The sequence below is a fragment of the Cryptomeria japonica genome, chromosome 4 (genome assembly GCF_030272615.1).
Source record: "Cryptomeria japonica chromosome 4, Sugi_1.0, whole genome shotgun sequence".
Taxonomy (NCBI): Eukaryota; Viridiplantae; Streptophyta; class Pinopsida; order Cupressales; family Cupressaceae; genus Cryptomeria; species Cryptomeria japonica.
Genome location: NC_081408.1, coordinates 691,410,569 through 691,427,832, shown reverse-complemented (window position 1 = coordinate 691,427,832; position 17,264 = coordinate 691,410,569). Strand labels below are relative to the sequence as shown.

Below are 17,264 nucleotides of genomic sequence, written 5' to 3'. Positions count from 1 at the left end.
TGTCATCTCTAAGATTAGGATCTACAAAAGCTTTTAGGTGATATACATATGAAATGCATTTGCCCAAAAACGTCACCATAACACAACGTATATGATAAATGCAAGCTTTGAGATCTAATTGATGAAAAGGAAGCAACTTGGAAACCCTAAAAAACACAATATGTCCAACTGATATGAATGAAAAGAAGTAACATGAAGTGAAAGAAGTCATTATCCAACACACGATTATAATAAATGTACGTAAAAAGCAATGTAATCATATGTGAAATAGAAAATAAGTCCAATCCATCAATTGCCATGATGAATATCAAAATAAATTAGGATTTTATAGATAAAACCTATTAATTTATTCAAAATTGATTGTTTTGTTAAGATTTGAATTTTGAATGAAATTTGAAAATGAGAATTTGTAAAAAAAAAATTTAAAAGCTATGCAATCTTCTAGGAAATTTAAATTTATAATTAAGGCCTTTGAAAATAACCTCTTAATTTAAAAAATTAAATTTGCAATTTTGAATTTGTATTAACTACCAAATTTGAAGAGGGAAATTCAAAATTTAAACAACCCACAAACTCAATTTTAAAAATTTCAAAAATTAGGGTTTTGGAATTAACCACTTCATTTAAAATTTAATTGCAAAATTTGTCTTGTAGATGAAAATTTGAATTTTGAACTTGAAAAAATACTCAAATCTAAAATAATTAATCCAAGTTAAACAATTCACACACTCAATTTTGAAATTTCAAAAATTAGGGTTTTTGGAATTAACCACATAATTTTAAAATTTAATTGCGAAATTTGTCTTGTAGATGAAAATTTGAATTTTGAAATTGAAAAAGTACTTAGATTTGAATAATTAATCCAAATTAAACAATTCACAAGCCCAATTTTGAAATTTAAAATTAGGGTTTTAATGAAATTAACCTCTAAATTTTTTAAATTTGCAAGGAAATCAAACTTGTAAATAAAAACTTGAATTTTAAATTGCAAACACTTAGATCTAAAAAAAAACAGATTTAATGGTGTAAGGATGTCGGGTTCACCTAAATGTAAAGGGGAAAATTTTGATTTGCCAATTTGCAACTTTAGAAGGAGAAATCACCAAAACAATTTTCACTTCAAGGGGGGTTTCCTTTACATTCAAAAGTGGGAAGGAATCCACTAGATTCAATCACAAATCAAATAAGGACTGAATACTAAGTGAATTGATTGATTATGATATGTTTTTCCCTCTTTTGTAAGTTGACATGTTGATTTAGAGTTGAGTGTTGCAATTGAATACAAAACCAAGAAAATACTAAGCTATAGATTCGAAATTCAATCGTTCACCTGGATCTGAGAAAATAAGTTGATTCGGATCTGCGCTACAAAAATCCCCCGAAAAAGCAAGGACCGTGGTGCTGCCTCTTGGTCCTCCAAATTTTCCGCATGTCGAAAAGGGTTGTTTCATCTGTATCTGAAGCTTATTTCCAGAAGTACAACTGCACATAAAAAGAAAGTGGAAAAAGGTTGGGAATAGGGGTTTGAGGAATCAACCTTGAATGAAATATTGCAAATGCTTGAAATAAATAATGGAAATGTATACCTTCAGGTCTACAATGAATGATGGCGATGCTTTGCTTCTTGAATGTAATCACATATGTTGTATGAAATGGCATGAACATGACAAAACCCTAACACACACACACACATGCGTACAAATGAATGATGTAAAGTTGCTCCACAATGGATAGATGAAGAATATGCAACCTTGAAGACCTCTAGAAATGTTTGATGATGAATACTTCAATGCTTGAACGCTTGATTTATTGAATGTAGTGCTCCCAATTTCATCCTCTATCATGAATGTCCCTCAAATGAGAAAGGTAGACCTCCTTATATACATTGCCCGTCATCAAACATATTAATTTTATGACATAGGCCGACATAGAGCAAGTTTTCCAGCTCAAATTTGAGATAGGGCCTAGAGTCCAAATTAGCCCCCAATTAGTGAGGACCATGGCGCCATGGTCCTACCCCAAATTGGGTCAGGGTAAAGAGGTCCCAGCTAGGCATAAAATGAAAATGTGATGTTTATTGCACAGCGGGGGCATAAATAAGTCTTGATCAAGCATGAGGATGAAAACATTAAGGTGAGGGTCCTAAATGCGGTCAAAATTGCAAAGGGTGCAATTTTAGGACGCTATAGTTGCCTTCTTTATCTCTCACCGCACACCCTACACCCAACAATCCAAGGTTTCCTTGCATAGCTCCATTAGAATTAGCTTTAATTCATCCTTCTTTGAGAGGATTCCAACTCATATCTAGAGGAGAGGACCCAATAGTTGAGCACCCTAAGTTTGCACTTCTCAAAACCTTATGTGGAAATTTCAAATTATTCCCAATTTTTTTACAGCAGCTTACTTGGCAAGTCCCCTAATTTCAAATCATTTCCAAATTTTCACAGCAACTTACTTGGCAAGTCCCCTACTTAAAACTAAGATTTTAGGGCCACATCTTCAAATACAATGCCACATCAACATGTTTTTCACCAAGGTGCCCAAAAAGAAGTGAGACTAATACTTGTGCACTAAGCCATGTTTTATTGGTGCATTGGTGTGGCATCACATGTTTTGTTGCTTTTTAAATCTAAAAAATACAATTAATTCAATTATGGGCAATTATCATCAACCTTGATAACTTTAAAGGCACAACAATTGGTGTAATATTGTCAAAAATATTAGACATTAAATCAATAAGTGCTATCACAACTATTGGAACGCACTCAACTACTAAGTCATCGCCCCTACTCTTCTCTTAGTGTTCAAATTAACTTGCTTCACCCATGAATGTGGGTTAGCACAAATAATTTTTAGATTCTTGACAAGGACATTTTTTTATTGATGATGGTAGTATGATTTATGAGTCTAAATGTAATGATCATACATCTTCCATAGTGACCCTTCTTGGTAAATCCACTATTTCATTAGATAAGAGAGTAATTAAAAAGAGAGAATCCTCTTCAAAAGAGAAATAGAGGATAAGAATTGATCCACAATGATAAAGAGGAATAGCGAAGAGTTGGTCCTCCTTGCAAAGAGATAAGGAGGTAGATGTTGCGAAAAGGAGCAAGGAGGTATATGGTAGGAAAGCAAGAGCAAACCACCTTTTGTTTGAGAAAAGAGCTAGGTAATAGAAAATTAGTCCATATTCATTCCACATCAAGGATAAGCCATTTGGTTCAGTTATTGAAGATCGGAATTTATAGCTCTATTGAAGATTGTTTCCAAGCCTATAATAAGTCGGCTTTTCAATTTCATATAAGTCATATTATTTTTATATCCGTTCTATGTGCACACGTTATTTAGTGATAGGCTACCAGGTTTAGATGGTCTTCCAATGGACTACCTTTGGTTAGACTGCATCAAAATGAATCAAGTCTACTCTTTTGATGCATCTACCTGTCAAACTCTGGTGTCTATTCTTATTCATTCTTTAACTCATTTGAGTCTATGACGCAAAACTCTGGTGAATATCGTGGCCCCAAAGAACTGCGTTGTCATAATATAGAATCTCATCAAAAATTCAAATTCTTCAAATTATTTCTCATTCCAGTGATGACATATTCTAATAGCAACGAATTCTTAGGATCTTTGTCGTTTGTTGTATATACAATATTTTAATTTTAGTACATGAAAGTATTATCACGGTACAATCAGCCCTTTAAAAAATATCAACTATCAATATTATGATGTCATGTATTAAAAGCTAGAATAGTAAAGAATATTTTAACGGCTTTCCTCTATTTAACTATAATTCTCTCTGCAGTGGCGGCTGCACAATTTTTTACTTCTGTGGGACCACAACCTTAATTTTAAATTATAACCATATTAAATGATTCGTTCGTTCATTCACTACATAAAACAATGAACCATGAAAAATAGCATAATCCTCAATTTATTACTCACAGATTTTTAAATTGATTTATTTTTCTTGATAAATCTCACGTTATTCAACAGAATCAGTTTGACAATGATCACATGTTCCCACTGCTAAAACCAATATCTTTACTAAGGAGGAAATCATTGCCAACTTGCCTTCCATTGTTTTTGTATGATTGAAAAAGAAAGTTCAAAAGATTAGAGTCAAAATTCCGGCCTCATTAATAGGCCACTGATTTAGCTTTATACACTACAAATGGAATTGATAAAAATAAATGTCCGTTCAATGCCTTGGCTAAAGCGTAAAAGTATAAAATCATTGATAAGCTTTTTCTATTAAAGCGAACCAATTGAACTTTTTGCTCTAGTCATGCAAAATACAGATTTATCATCTGTAAACTTTGACCAAAAAGCTTTTAGAAAGCCAGGTTCAGAATATCTGGCATAGAAATGCCCCTGGCATAGAAATGCCACAAGCATGTAAAGGGCATGCGTGACAGAAAGCCAGCTAACTGAGTACCACTGGCAAATTACACAACACCGGTAACCTTTTATGTTGTGCAGAGGCAGGCAGCTTCCAAAGGATGACATTTATCATCAAGGAAACAGCATATAGTCCCCATTGTTTCTTTTTTAAATAATTTGAACACCATGGCTACTATTATTTCCTCCACTTTAAAAATGGTACTTCCATCCATTACTATGAACCCTTGAAAAATGAAGAGTGAAATTTTGAGAACTCCCAAAAAAGCTGTAACACTGCTCCCAATAAATTGACTGGTGATCATTAATGCAGTAGCATGTGGAGTGATCATGATCTACATTTCTTCAAGAACTATTTTGCAGGTTGAAAGTCCTAAAACAAATATGGGAAAGAAGGTAAGCAGTCAAATGTGAAAATTGTATTTAGTCACATGCTCAAATGAAAAATCACAAAAAAGTATTCAGTGTCAGAACTGATTTCTAGGCCCACGTAGTAAATTCTTTTGAACGTCTTCATGACAATTATGGTGTAGCCTTGCAAGCTGAAAAATATGAAAAATCAATTTGGAACATACAACTAAGATCCCCTGTGACAGGCATAATCGGAAGGCAGACTACGACTAGAAAGCATATGCTCACATAAAATCACAACACAAAATCCATTCTAGCAAGAAAAAGGTGTAAGCAGTAAAATATTCCAGACATTGAAAAATCCAGCACTGCCTAAACCCATATGATGTTTATCTTTAATAGTTCGGTCCCATCCAATATTTTCATTAATACCGTTCCTGATTATTTGCAGAATATTAATGTTTTCTCAGTTGAATCTCAAGATCTTTGATTGCATGCCAACCCTCAATGAGCTCTCATGTTTTTTGTTATGAAATACAGACTGCGAGTTGAATTGCCAATTCCATACAGATACAGTTTCTCTTAGCATTCTATGACAATTTCATATATCGTACTTAAAGTCATATAGCTCTTTTGGATATCATAAACGTAGCCACATAAATATCCAAAAAACTGTCACATAAACCAAAAATGCTTAGCATTACTAGCATCACAAAATTCAGTGTGTTCAGAACAATGAAAAGCCACCCCTGCCAGTGTTTACAAGAAAACGGCATAGGGACAAGAAAGACTGCCTATCTACAAGTTGTGGCTTCAACCACTGCCAAAAATTCATCATCGTTTTATTCCCAGTTATGTAAAATCATGCAAGAAATTACTGACACCCATAGATGGAATCACACAGATCATTTAATCATATGCATTTCTATTGATACATTTCTAAATTCACAGTGCTAGAACAAACATGCCAAAAGGCATAGTGTACCATGTACCATATTAATAACATTTTCATTAACTAGAGGTATTTTATCATCATATTTGTGTATGGGGATTAACTTCTAGACATTAAAATACAAATAGTGGTACACGAAAAACATACAAAAAACCTGGATGTGAAAAAACTTCTAGCTATGAAAACACAAACAATGGTAAACAAAAAACATACAAAAAGCCTGGATGTGTGATAAATAATTTTTTGTTCATCATTGCTCTAGTGCATCCTCAGAACATACAAAAGAATACACGCAAAGCTACAAACATCATAATGTCTCACACAAAAGGATGCATGCATCTTCAAAAATCAACATGTCCATTCCTGTTTTCTTGAACAATTACTTGACTATACTGACAATTTCCCTAGATCCAGACACAAGTGGAAATGAGGAAAATAATTGCCAATTATGATCACATGGTCAAAATTCCATAAAACTTATAAGGGCAGCATGGTCAAAATTCCATCACATGATCACTCAATTTTAAGGGCAGCATTCAGCTATATGTGTGTATGTATGTATATAAATATAACATATATGTATATGAGAGAGGGAGATTGTGTGTGTGTGTGTGTGCGTGCGTGTGTGCAAACATATATATGTATGTATGCATATAAATATAACATATGTATATGTGAGAGAGAGAGAGTGTGTGCGTGTATGTCTGCAAACATATATATGTATGTGTGCATGTATGTATGTATATGTGAGAGAGAGAGAGAGAGAGAGAGAGAGAGAGAGATGGAATTCAAATTTAAAACAAAAAAAATTGTTACAAAATAACATAAAGATTTCCCTACAGTCTTGCTTCGCACTGCCCTTATAATTAAACTACAGAATTTCTCAGAAGCACAAGTTCATAACACAAGCAAATATGAATTGTGTATCTGAGAGAGATAAGCTTGCACATTGGTATTATTTCATTCGTTAGCAGAAATACTTGTTGCTTAACATCTCTTTTGTGACTTTGTCTGTTTTTCTTATTTTGTACCCATTTTGATCAATCTACATTCTCTACCCTCCTTCCACCATTTATAAGTAGTTGTCGAATCGTCATTTCTCAAAGATGCCTACCAATGCCAAATCATCAGGCTCATAAATGAGTTAGTCATTTTTTATAGCTATTGTTTGTGAATACATTAATCTGTGTATACATTTTCTGTAGCTTTCAGCAGAGCTCACTCAAACATTTAAAGGGCCAGCCAGCCCATTGAACAAGGTATAAGATGCACTAAGTGTAAGGCAATCTTCTATATATATGTGGCAATAAGTGCATGTCACAATACCTAGAAGGGAATAGAGACAACAAACCAAACAAGAAACAGAAACCAGAAAAACAAGAATTATACAGGGTGGATAAAGAAACTCTATATACCGAACCTTCTTGACACTCAGCAAAAGAATCTCTAGATATCAAAATCATACCTGCTTGTTGAAAAAGGGGCCAAACACAAATGAAGATGAATAACACATGCTTAGACCAGAAAATCCTGCATCTCAAAGATCATCTACATGATATGATATTACAGATCCTATAATGCCCAGAATGTTATTTCAAGTTCAGTTACGAAGAAAAGAAAATCACAGAAATTAATCCTAAATTACATTACAGAATTACATAGCCTCCATGGAAAGTTCAGTCACTGTGCATGTATGTGCACAACTACAGTGGAAGGCTGAAGGTAAACAACAACTTCAAAAGGGCAATATGGCAATTGACAGACCACTTACCTGCGATTGGCTAGAGGCAAATCAAGGACAGTACCAAGGCTACAAAATGTTAGCATACATATAAAGAAAAGAAATAATAGTGTGATGTCCACCATAATTTCATATTTCCAGAACATAAGCTACATTGCATCATGCATCTGACCTGACACCAAAATCCATTTGCTTGACTTGAAGCCAAAATATGCACATGACCAGCAAAAATAATCAACCTTATCCAAGCTTGAAACCATACTCATGCTAACATTTGAACCTCAAACCCATTCAAAAAGCCATGTAATCGGAAAGGAGAAAAAGAAAAAGCATCATGCTGCATATTATCAACAAAGCCATCTCCAGTATGCATTTGGTTTCTGGCATGGGCATTTAACCACACTATGTACAACGAGCTATCAAAATGATTGCCTCCCCAATCAAAAGCTCAAATATTTTTTGTTCCTCCAGACCCATTTAGAATATTTCTAAAGGTCCAAGCTGTGAGAGCTTTGAAGGCAATGTTGGTAAGCAATATTTGTATTAGCAAATACACATCTAGTCCACCTATGTTAAAGATGTTACAAGTTAACCCTGTTACTCCATTGTTAGATGTCATGAAAGTACATATGATACACTCCAAGCTCCTGGAACTAGCAAATAAAGGTCTGCAGAATGATGTTTCTGCAAGAATCTTCCTTTGCCAAGGCAAGGATTTAGTTACAAACTGTCTTGAGTCGCTTTGCAGCCTGCACGAATCCAGATATTACCTGCACCTCATCCAATTGCTTTGCAGAACAAAGCAACAGAATTTTAATTATGTTAGAAGTGTAAAGTTCAGTCTTATATCTTAGTCAGAAATGTTAACAGGCAAACAAACATTAGTTTATTAAAGCTATAATACATATGACAATTGTCTCTCATCTACAAACTAATATCCATGACCTATTCAGAAAACTTCAAATTACTCTCAAAATTATTCAGCCACATGGGAAAAACTGGAAATAAAAAGTGAACTGTAAAGATGGTTTTGCCTCTTAAGCTACCTAAAAGCTAATAACAGGTTGAAAAGGCTCTTCGGAGTCCAAACAATCAATTGCAGTTTGCACAGACCACTAAAGAAAAAACAGGGTCCAAACAAGGTGCATTCATAAACTATTTATGTTATACAAAACAGGGAAATCCAAAAAGTTGGAACATATGTTAGCCCTATACTCACTAAGATAAATTGAGATTGTCAATAGCATGCAAAATAAGAATAAATAAACAGTTGATTCTATCATAGGTTTTCCAAATCACAAACCCAGCCATTGAAATTTAATAAATATAGGGGCTTAGAGAGTCGAGTTTGAAATGGCATGGCACAAGAAGTACACCATGCAACATAAGAATATAAAAAAAAAGTTAATTATGTCAAAGGTTTTCCAAATCATAACCCCAGCGATTGAGTTTTAACGACAATATAGGGGCTTAGAGAGTAGAGTTTGAAATGGCATGAAACAAGAAGAATATTAGGAAACGAAGAAATAAATATGGCATAAATGTGCCTGCATAGTAAGCTTATCAAAAGGTGGAATGATATCCTTTGTTTATAAAGATGGTTTCAATTTTTAAATCACAAGAACTCTCTTAAGCTTTCAGAAAAATTATTAACCAAAGTGTTCTTTGGAAATAGAAAAGTACATAAGGTGGAAAATAAGAGCAACCCGTAGAAGAATTAGCTACCACTAAAGCCAGCCAATTTAACTTCAAAAAATCAAGATTAGTATCAAATACCTGCGCCATGAAGTGCTTTTGAACAATGTCAATCAACTTCTCCTTAGATGGGTTTGAATTTTCATCGACTGGAATTTCATCAACCTATTTTATTAACATAAATTTTCAGGTAAATTAGCTAACCCTAGATCAGTAAAGATATTAATTCCATTAAAAAGACAAGTTTCTAATAAATAAACAGCAGAACAATGAATAAGTTATAACATAGGGGCATATGCCTGAACATACAAGATTAAAGTGCCAACAGTATCTCCATAATGCTGTTGTTTCCAATTTGCTCAAGTCCACTTTCTGTATCAATCGGCATTTACACAGTTGAAGTCGATAATAAAATATCTAGATGCAGATATCAGCATTATAATGGACAAATACTAGATTAAATAGGTATTTGTACCTATTTTTAAATGTAAATGATCCTTCAATGTGACAAGAAGACACGTGTTTAAAGAAGGCCCAAGATTTACCAGCATTCCATGGGATAGTTGCCTCAACCCAGCAGATTGCACTTCACTAGTCTGATTTTTGCTGGGACCTTTGGAGACAGAAGCAACTGTCTTGTGTGGCCTCTGTTTTGTCTTGTGGGGCTTTTGAAAATCATCACAAGCTGCTATATAAAAAAAATACAAATAAATTAATATGTTTGAAATACAATCAATCTCACAGGGTGAAATTTGGCTTTTAAAAAGAGTAAAAGTAGGTTAGTCATCCAACATTCAATATAGATTACAGGACTCTGAAAACTTTGTTGAATTTTGGCTCACCTAATTCTGAGCTACTAGACAGAAAATTTTGACCCTCGTTTCTGTCATCTTCCTCATGCCCAGTTGGTCCTTCAATAACACTGAGAGCATTCCTTTGCAACTTCACTTCTATGCCATTGGTAAGTACCTGAAAGCAAAAAATTGAAAAAGTGTTATTAGATAATGTAAAGTGTTATTAGATAATGTAGAAGCATTTCCAAGACAAGACCCCCACACAAAATCTGAAAACTTTTGCAATAATTTTTTGTTGCATGAAGAAAATATTCAGTATTTCCCTGTTACTACCCCACAAAAAAAAGTTGCATGCTCCTAAAGAATGCTTCACATAGTAATCAGAAACCACAACACAGTTGGGAATTTGAAATTACTTCCAACTATATAAATTGTAGTTTGTAATTTTAAAAAAACCACTCCGTACAATTATGTTGCTTACTTTCAGCAACAGTTGAGTTTGTAATTTACAGCTGGCAAGCACAAAAATGAACCATGTAATATTCTCACCAGAATTTACCCCACACTCTGTAGGCTTTGACCTTGCAACCCTGCTATAAAGCTAGCTATTATTTAGTACAATAAAAAATTCCACCTCTTTTGCAGCACTTGACAATATGGCCAGTCACCAAACTATCTTAAAATATGGCTGCAAGATCGTGGATTACATGATACTCCACAGAAATATTTCTGTATTTAAACTACATTCACAGAAATCATAAAACAAGAAGCTACCAGTTCCTTGCAAAACCCTTTGGATAACTTCAAAACATTCCCATTCCACTAAAACCAATTAGTTTGAAACATTTCCGATTCAGACCCATATTTAACCAATTACAACCATGAAACAGAAATTCAATTCACCACAAAAACACAATGACTACTACTTAAACACTCGAAAAATTCTACGTGATTCATAAATATGATCAAATCCAAAAATTTTGGAAAACCAGAATGCACACTTGAAATCCACAGTTTACCAAGTTTCTTGGCAAATGCCAGAATGTATCATGCTCAGAAAGTTAGAAAAAGACACTCACCCTAAGTTATCGATGCAACCATCAGATCTCCCTAAGCTAGCAAATTATTCTTAAGACTTGCCAACAGAGAACCAAAATCTCAGTCTTGTATTTTATAAGCAAAATTTTTGATTAATTGAAAATGAACAAAAGATCTGTCTACACAAATAACTCAAACGATAGAAAGCTTTTCAATTTTCTTAATAGATACCATAATTTGTTGAACTCGGAATCAAGAAAACACACTAAATCCTATAATACCACTCACAAGGCATTGTAGGAAATAAGAAGCAAGTCTAGTCACTGATATAAACATAAACTCGTTCACCTGGTGGCTAGCACATTACTACCTAGTGGGCACTGTACGCCTGAGACAACTAAAATTAGAAACAATAATTAAAACATAGTTAATCTAAAACGTGCAAACCTCCAACAGAATTAATAGTTTAGTTAATTTATTGATTTAATGGAGTTATTTAATTATTTTGATCAAATCAATTAGCCAATTTTTCCTTGACAAAAGATTGAGTTAACTTGATTTTTGGGGGATAATTACCTATTTTGATCATAGAGTTAACTGACTGTTATTTAATTATTTTGATCAAATCAATTAGCCAATTTTTCCTTGACAAAAGATTGAGTTAACTTGATTTTTGGGGGATAATTACCTATTTTGATCATAGAGTTAACTGACTTGGGTTTATCATGATTTTTATCAAATTATATGTGGATAATGAAATTAAATAGATGTATTTTATTATTTTAAATATTTATGAAAAATGATTTGTTTAAATTAATTAAATAAAGTGGATTAATTAATGTAAGATGGATTATTTTAATGAATGAATGTGTTGATAGATATTGGGATAGGGGTGATGGTATGGCCCCAAGCAGCCTCATTGTTGAAAATTTTCAACAGATGCTGTTGAGAGAACATTCCGAGGCACGTTTGCTGTGAAAAGATGCCATGAATTTTAGCAGTTGATAGAAATCCAAGCAGAAAAAGTTTACGAGATTTAAGTGAAGATTGAAAATTAAAAAATTTAAGTTTTAAACTTTTACACAATAGTGTTGATTAGCTGTAATTACACTTTTACCACCTAAAAATTCTCTACACTTGCTGCAAAATCATAGCTCCCAACCGGTATATATCTCTGAAAAACTTTCTCCCAAGCAGCCACTGATCCTGATCAGCTTCCAAATAAGTAAAGACATTTTTATTTGTGAATTTTCTATTTGATGATTGAATGAGACCACCTGAAGAAGAAATTTTAGAGCAGCAGCTCAGGGGACTACTGCACTGGTATGATTTACAGACAACAAGAAATGTTCTGAGTCTTCTTATACACTGAGTACGAATTACTGGATATGAGCGACTTAAATTACTGGTATGATTTAAGCACAACAGCATGTACACCAAGCTCAAAGTATTCAGACACTAAATGAGAACATAAGAGCTCTGAAATGCAAAATTCTGTTCTAGAAAAGCTATTTCAAAAAAATCACAGAAAGTTGTTTGTGATGCATAAACACACACATTCCAAATCAATAAATTTTCAAATCTATTGACAAACACCATATCTCTACAACTCAAAATGAATAACAACCATAGATCCTTGAAACCCATTTTCATTACAAACCATTGTAATAACGTATAATTATTCCCTAGGCACATACAAACACCTATTCTCTTCTCACTCAACTGGCATGTTAGAAATATTCACCTAAAAATAACAAATATACATGTTTACCCAGCATATGAATACAAGATACTCATAAGTACTAAAGACCGTTTAATATTCATAAAACTTGCAAACACAAACCCTCAAGTACCTAAATTTGTAACTCTGAAACACAAAACCCCATTCAACAAAATTAAATGACTAGCTACTTAAAGAAGCACACAAATTATCCTATACCACACAACCATTCTCAGGGGTTCACACATTTTCAAAATACTAGATAAATATCATAACATCATATAGTTTTTACCAAAAAAATGAAAAGGGAAAAAAAAAAATTAAAAACTTCTCTTAAATTAATTAAATTGCAAGACATTCTGCAGAAAAAGAGAGGCATATCCCTTGAAGTATGCAAAAATCTCATTCGCCTTGCATAGCATCGATAAAGTTTACCAGATCAGTTATATTGCAAACTACAAACTGAGAGTGCTGTAGGCTGCATGAATTCAAAAAAAGAATGTACCAGTTAACTCACACATTGACGGTAAGTTTTCTAGTGAAAAAAAAGGCTTGCTAACCAAGCTGAATCTGATTAAATTTCTTTCAGGGTGCCAAAAAGCGCTAAATGACAATGAATCTTGATAAACTACTAGCACAGTTTATTGAATAAAACCCCAGAACCTCAAAAAGCCACAGAAATGGCAAATGGAAACAAGAAGTCCTAGCCACTAACGCAGACAAAAATCTTCATTGACCTAGAACGTTATCAGTAAGATCTATTGAAATGAAACAAAAAGAATCATTTGATTTGCACGATGTTATTATATGGAAGCCAAACTAATATATGACCCTAGAAGTTATTTCAGCTTATTAGGAAGCACTTAAACAGCAAAAAAATATATAACCATCCTAAAATCAAATCTATACTCCTATACAACAAAACCTAAACAGCAAAAAAAATTATAAAAAAACATGTTCCTTGACAAAAAAAACAATTTACAGATCACAAAACCAAAATAAAAACTGATATCCTTTAAAGTGACTCAAATGGTAACAAATTCTTGTTATTTTGCAGGGGCCACCTACAACTCGAACTTGGGACCTCCCACGTGCAGGGTGCATTACCACCAAGCTGCTGCCCATTTATAGTTGTTCATTTTTGTCCAAAGTTTCTTCGAACTATTTTCTCTTCAATCAGAAAAAAATGAAAAAATTATCATTAAACCTTGCAAATTAATAAATCTAGCTAACAAATAATTATATTTGCAGAAAAAAAACAGTTTGCCGCACACACCAAGCGAATTATTAGCCAGATTTACTCGAAAAAGAAAACCAGAAAACCCACAAAAATCTAGGGCAATTTTTTTGTATTTACTTTAAAAACAGAAAAACGCCCACTAACCTTGCCCATTACCAGTGAGATTTATTATACCAGATCAAAAATTCTCTGTCAGCTCTAAAATAAAGAAAAAAACATTATTAACAATGCTCATTACTAGCAACATTTACCTTATGTTCCCATGCAGCTGCTTAACTCTATTTTCTGCTTTAAGCAGCTAAGTGTTCCCATGCAACTTTAAAATTGTGAAAAAAAGGATAATTTAGAATCTTTCCTTACTTTGGTGGAGTGGCTATTGTTTAGGAATTAAAAATAAGCCATGGAAGAAAAGGGGGGGGCTGGAAATAAGCAGTGACAGCTTATTAACAAAAGTGCCACGTGCTCCACAATTTTTTTTCAAATTTTAAGTGCACAAATTAGTATTGATACTATTAATAAGTAATTAAAATGTTTTGTTTAAAAATAGGCAGCAAAGATAAATATTCATGGGACCAGCTGCTCCACAAATATTTCCTAAAAATATTGAGCAGCAGCTGCTAGCCAAAATAAGAGCAGCCGCATCATCCGGTGTGCCCCTTGGGATGATACCCTATCACTGAGTTAGTGTCCAGCCCTTCGTGGTTTACTCATTCCAGTCAGTCTGGTGTGACTCCTTTATGAAGTGTCTGAAGATTACCCAATAAGAATAAAGAGAAAAAAAAAAATCCACTCAACTAACTAGTCATTTCACTATACAAACCGAAAATATCGCACTCACCTAGCAAATCACTAGTTAGATTTAGCAAATTCCGCATTCACAGAACTGATCATTAGTAAGAGAACAAAATGAGAAAAGCCTCGCTCCCTAAAGTATTGATAAGATTGATCCAAAATAACAAAAAACAGAAGTCACCTTGCGAATTATTGGTAACATTTACCGGCACAAATTGAAAATTCTCACTCGACTTGTAAACTAATTGTTAAATTTACTACCAAAAAACAAAAACCCGCACTCGCATAGCACAACAATATTAATAAGATTTGCTCTAGCTAAGGAAAAACTCACGTACCAAGCACATTCCTAACGGTAAAGGCTCATTAAACTTGCAAATCACCAGCAGAATTTATCACAAGAGAACAAAAATTCTCCCGAACTCTACAACACTAGCAAACTTAATCGGAAAAATCTCTCTAAACTTTTTACATTTCCAGTAAGATTCAACCTAAAAAGCGAAAATTCCCCACGAGCACCAAACGCTACGGAATACAGAATGCTGAGATTTTTAACAATCCCTCAAATTTTCCAGCGTGAAAAAATTCCAGCGCGCAATTAAGCAAGAAATTGGTGAAATTACCAGACAACCAACATAAACCTAGGGCAATTATTTTTGCATTTTCTCTAGAAACAGAAAAACACCCACTAACCTTGCCTATTTTTAGTAAGATTTATTGTACCAGATCAAAAACTCTCCGTGAGCTCTAAAATAGAAAAATAATCTTACAAACCATTCACATTACTAGCCACATTTATCATAAAAGAATAAAACCCTAGATCATCCGTTGTGCACCTTGGGATACCCTATCATGGAGTTACTGTCTAGCTCTTCGCGCTTTCCTCTTTCCAGTCTAGCGAGTCTCCTCCTTTTCTCTCCGTGCCTGAAGATTGCTAATAAGAAGTAAAATTCTCCGTCTAGTAAGTAACTTACTAAAAGAGAAAAAATTCGCACTCACCTAGCAAATTACTAGTTAGATTTAACAAATCCCGCATTCACAGAACTGATCATTAGTAACAGAACAAAATGAGAAAAGCCTCGGCCCCTAGAAAAGTATTGGTTACGATTGATCAAAAATAACAAAAAGCAGCAGTCACCTTGCGAATTATTGGTACCATTTACCGGTACAAACCGAAGATTCTTACACGCCTTGCAAATTATTTGTAAAAATTACTGCCAAAAACAAAAACCCGCACTCGCATACCACAACAATATTATTTAGATTTGCTCTAGAGACTGAAAAACTCAAGTACCAAACACATTCCTAGCGCTAAAACCTCATTAACCTTGAAAATCACCATCACAATTCATCACAAAAGAACAAAAATTCTCCCGAACACCACAACACTAGCAAACTTAACCCAAAAAAATCTCTCTAACCTTTTACATTTCCACCAAGATTCATCCTAAAAAGCGAAAATTCCCCACGAGCTCTAAACTCAACGGAAAACAAAATGCCAAGAATTTTTTAAAAAACAAACCCTGAAAATTTTTCCAGGCTGAAAAAATTCCAGCGCGCAATTCAGCAAGAAATCGGTGAAATTACCAGCCAATGCCATCCGCCGAGGCCGACAGCCTTCTTAACAACGCCATGAAGTCCAACTAGAACAGACTTTGTCCTGTTATTTCCCGTCACAACAACCTTCGTATGTCTGGGCAGCACAGAGAGCTCCTCGTCACCGCTGTACTCATCAAGGTCACATGGAGACGACGACGATATGACCCCCTGCTGAGGGCAGCACCCCTCCACTTCCTGCATTTAATTCCCTCAGCCAAAACAAACAACAAAACAATGAAAATGCAGCCAAAATTCAGCAGATCCACCTGTTCCTGCCTCTATCCGAAAACATCCCAATACCGATATTTTTCCATGGCGGACTGAAACCCCGCTAAAACAAGCGTACGTACTTGTGGTCACGCAGAAATCATTCTTTTTTCGGTTGCCACTACTTTTCCTTCCTCACATTTCACAGTTCTCACACACCTACTTCTACTACTGCTCTTCTGCAGCATTTGCGAAAAAATTTCTCTTTTACTTCCAACGTGTCTACCCAATCATGGGCCGCCAATTTGCTGAGCTGTCGGTTCTCCAGATTTTTCAACGGGGGCGACCACCGGATTAAACCGTTTGCCACTGTCCGGATTGCTTTATTCGGTCTCCCTCGGTTTTGTAGGCCTGTGGTGTGGTTACTTTCAATCCCAGGTGCTGACCGCCACGTGGCGGGGCCGGCGGGGTTCTGCGCTTCCGGGTGCATGCATTGGTACGGAGTTCTGTGAAAGAAATTTAAGTGTTTTGAATTTCGCATTGGCGTCCGGGGCAGACAGCCCCCGATACGGATGCTTTCACATAAGTCGCCGTGTTCCCGACTTCATCTTTGAATTGTTATTTTCACCTTTAATCCGTATCATCTTTATTTATCTAGGCTCCCAAATGTCAGGGTAGAGTAGTAGGGTAGGGTCCCATGGAGGGGATGTTTTATTTCTGAATAAAACATT

At 34.5% G+C, this 17,264-nt stretch overlaps 1 protein-coding gene across 4 annotated transcripts; it reads right to left on the bottom strand.

Annotated features, from left to right (window-relative positions):
• Window positions 1-4,064: 4,064 nt before the first annotated feature.
• Window positions 4,065-16,911, bottom strand: LOC131041571 (uncharacterized). Of its 4 annotated transcripts, none has more exons than XM_057974714.2 (6): window positions 16,315-16,911; window positions 9,986-10,112; window positions 9,689-9,831; window positions 9,453-9,515; window positions 9,225-9,308; window positions 4,065-4,777 (listed from the first exon to the last, which is right to left on the bottom strand). In XM_057974714.2, exons 1-6 carry the CDS (start codon window positions 16,525-16,527, stop codon window positions 4,757-4,759), a joined length of 651 nt encoding a protein of 216 aa, XP_057830697.2. In that variant the 5' UTR covers window positions 16,528-16,911; the 3' UTR covers window positions 4,065-4,756. The 4 variants fall into 4 exon arrangements, with proteins under 4 accessions (XP_057830697.2, XP_057830680.2, XP_057830689.2 ...); XM_057974697.2 differs by lacking the exon at window positions 4,065-4,777 and adding an exon at window positions 7,764-8,236 and having other exon boundaries at window positions 16,315-16,908; XM_057974706.2 differs by lacking the exon at window positions 4,065-4,777 and adding an exon at window positions 7,764-8,236 and having other exon boundaries at window positions 9,689-9,828; window positions 16,315-16,907.
• Between the last annotated feature and the right edge of the window lie 353 nt (window positions 16,912-17,264).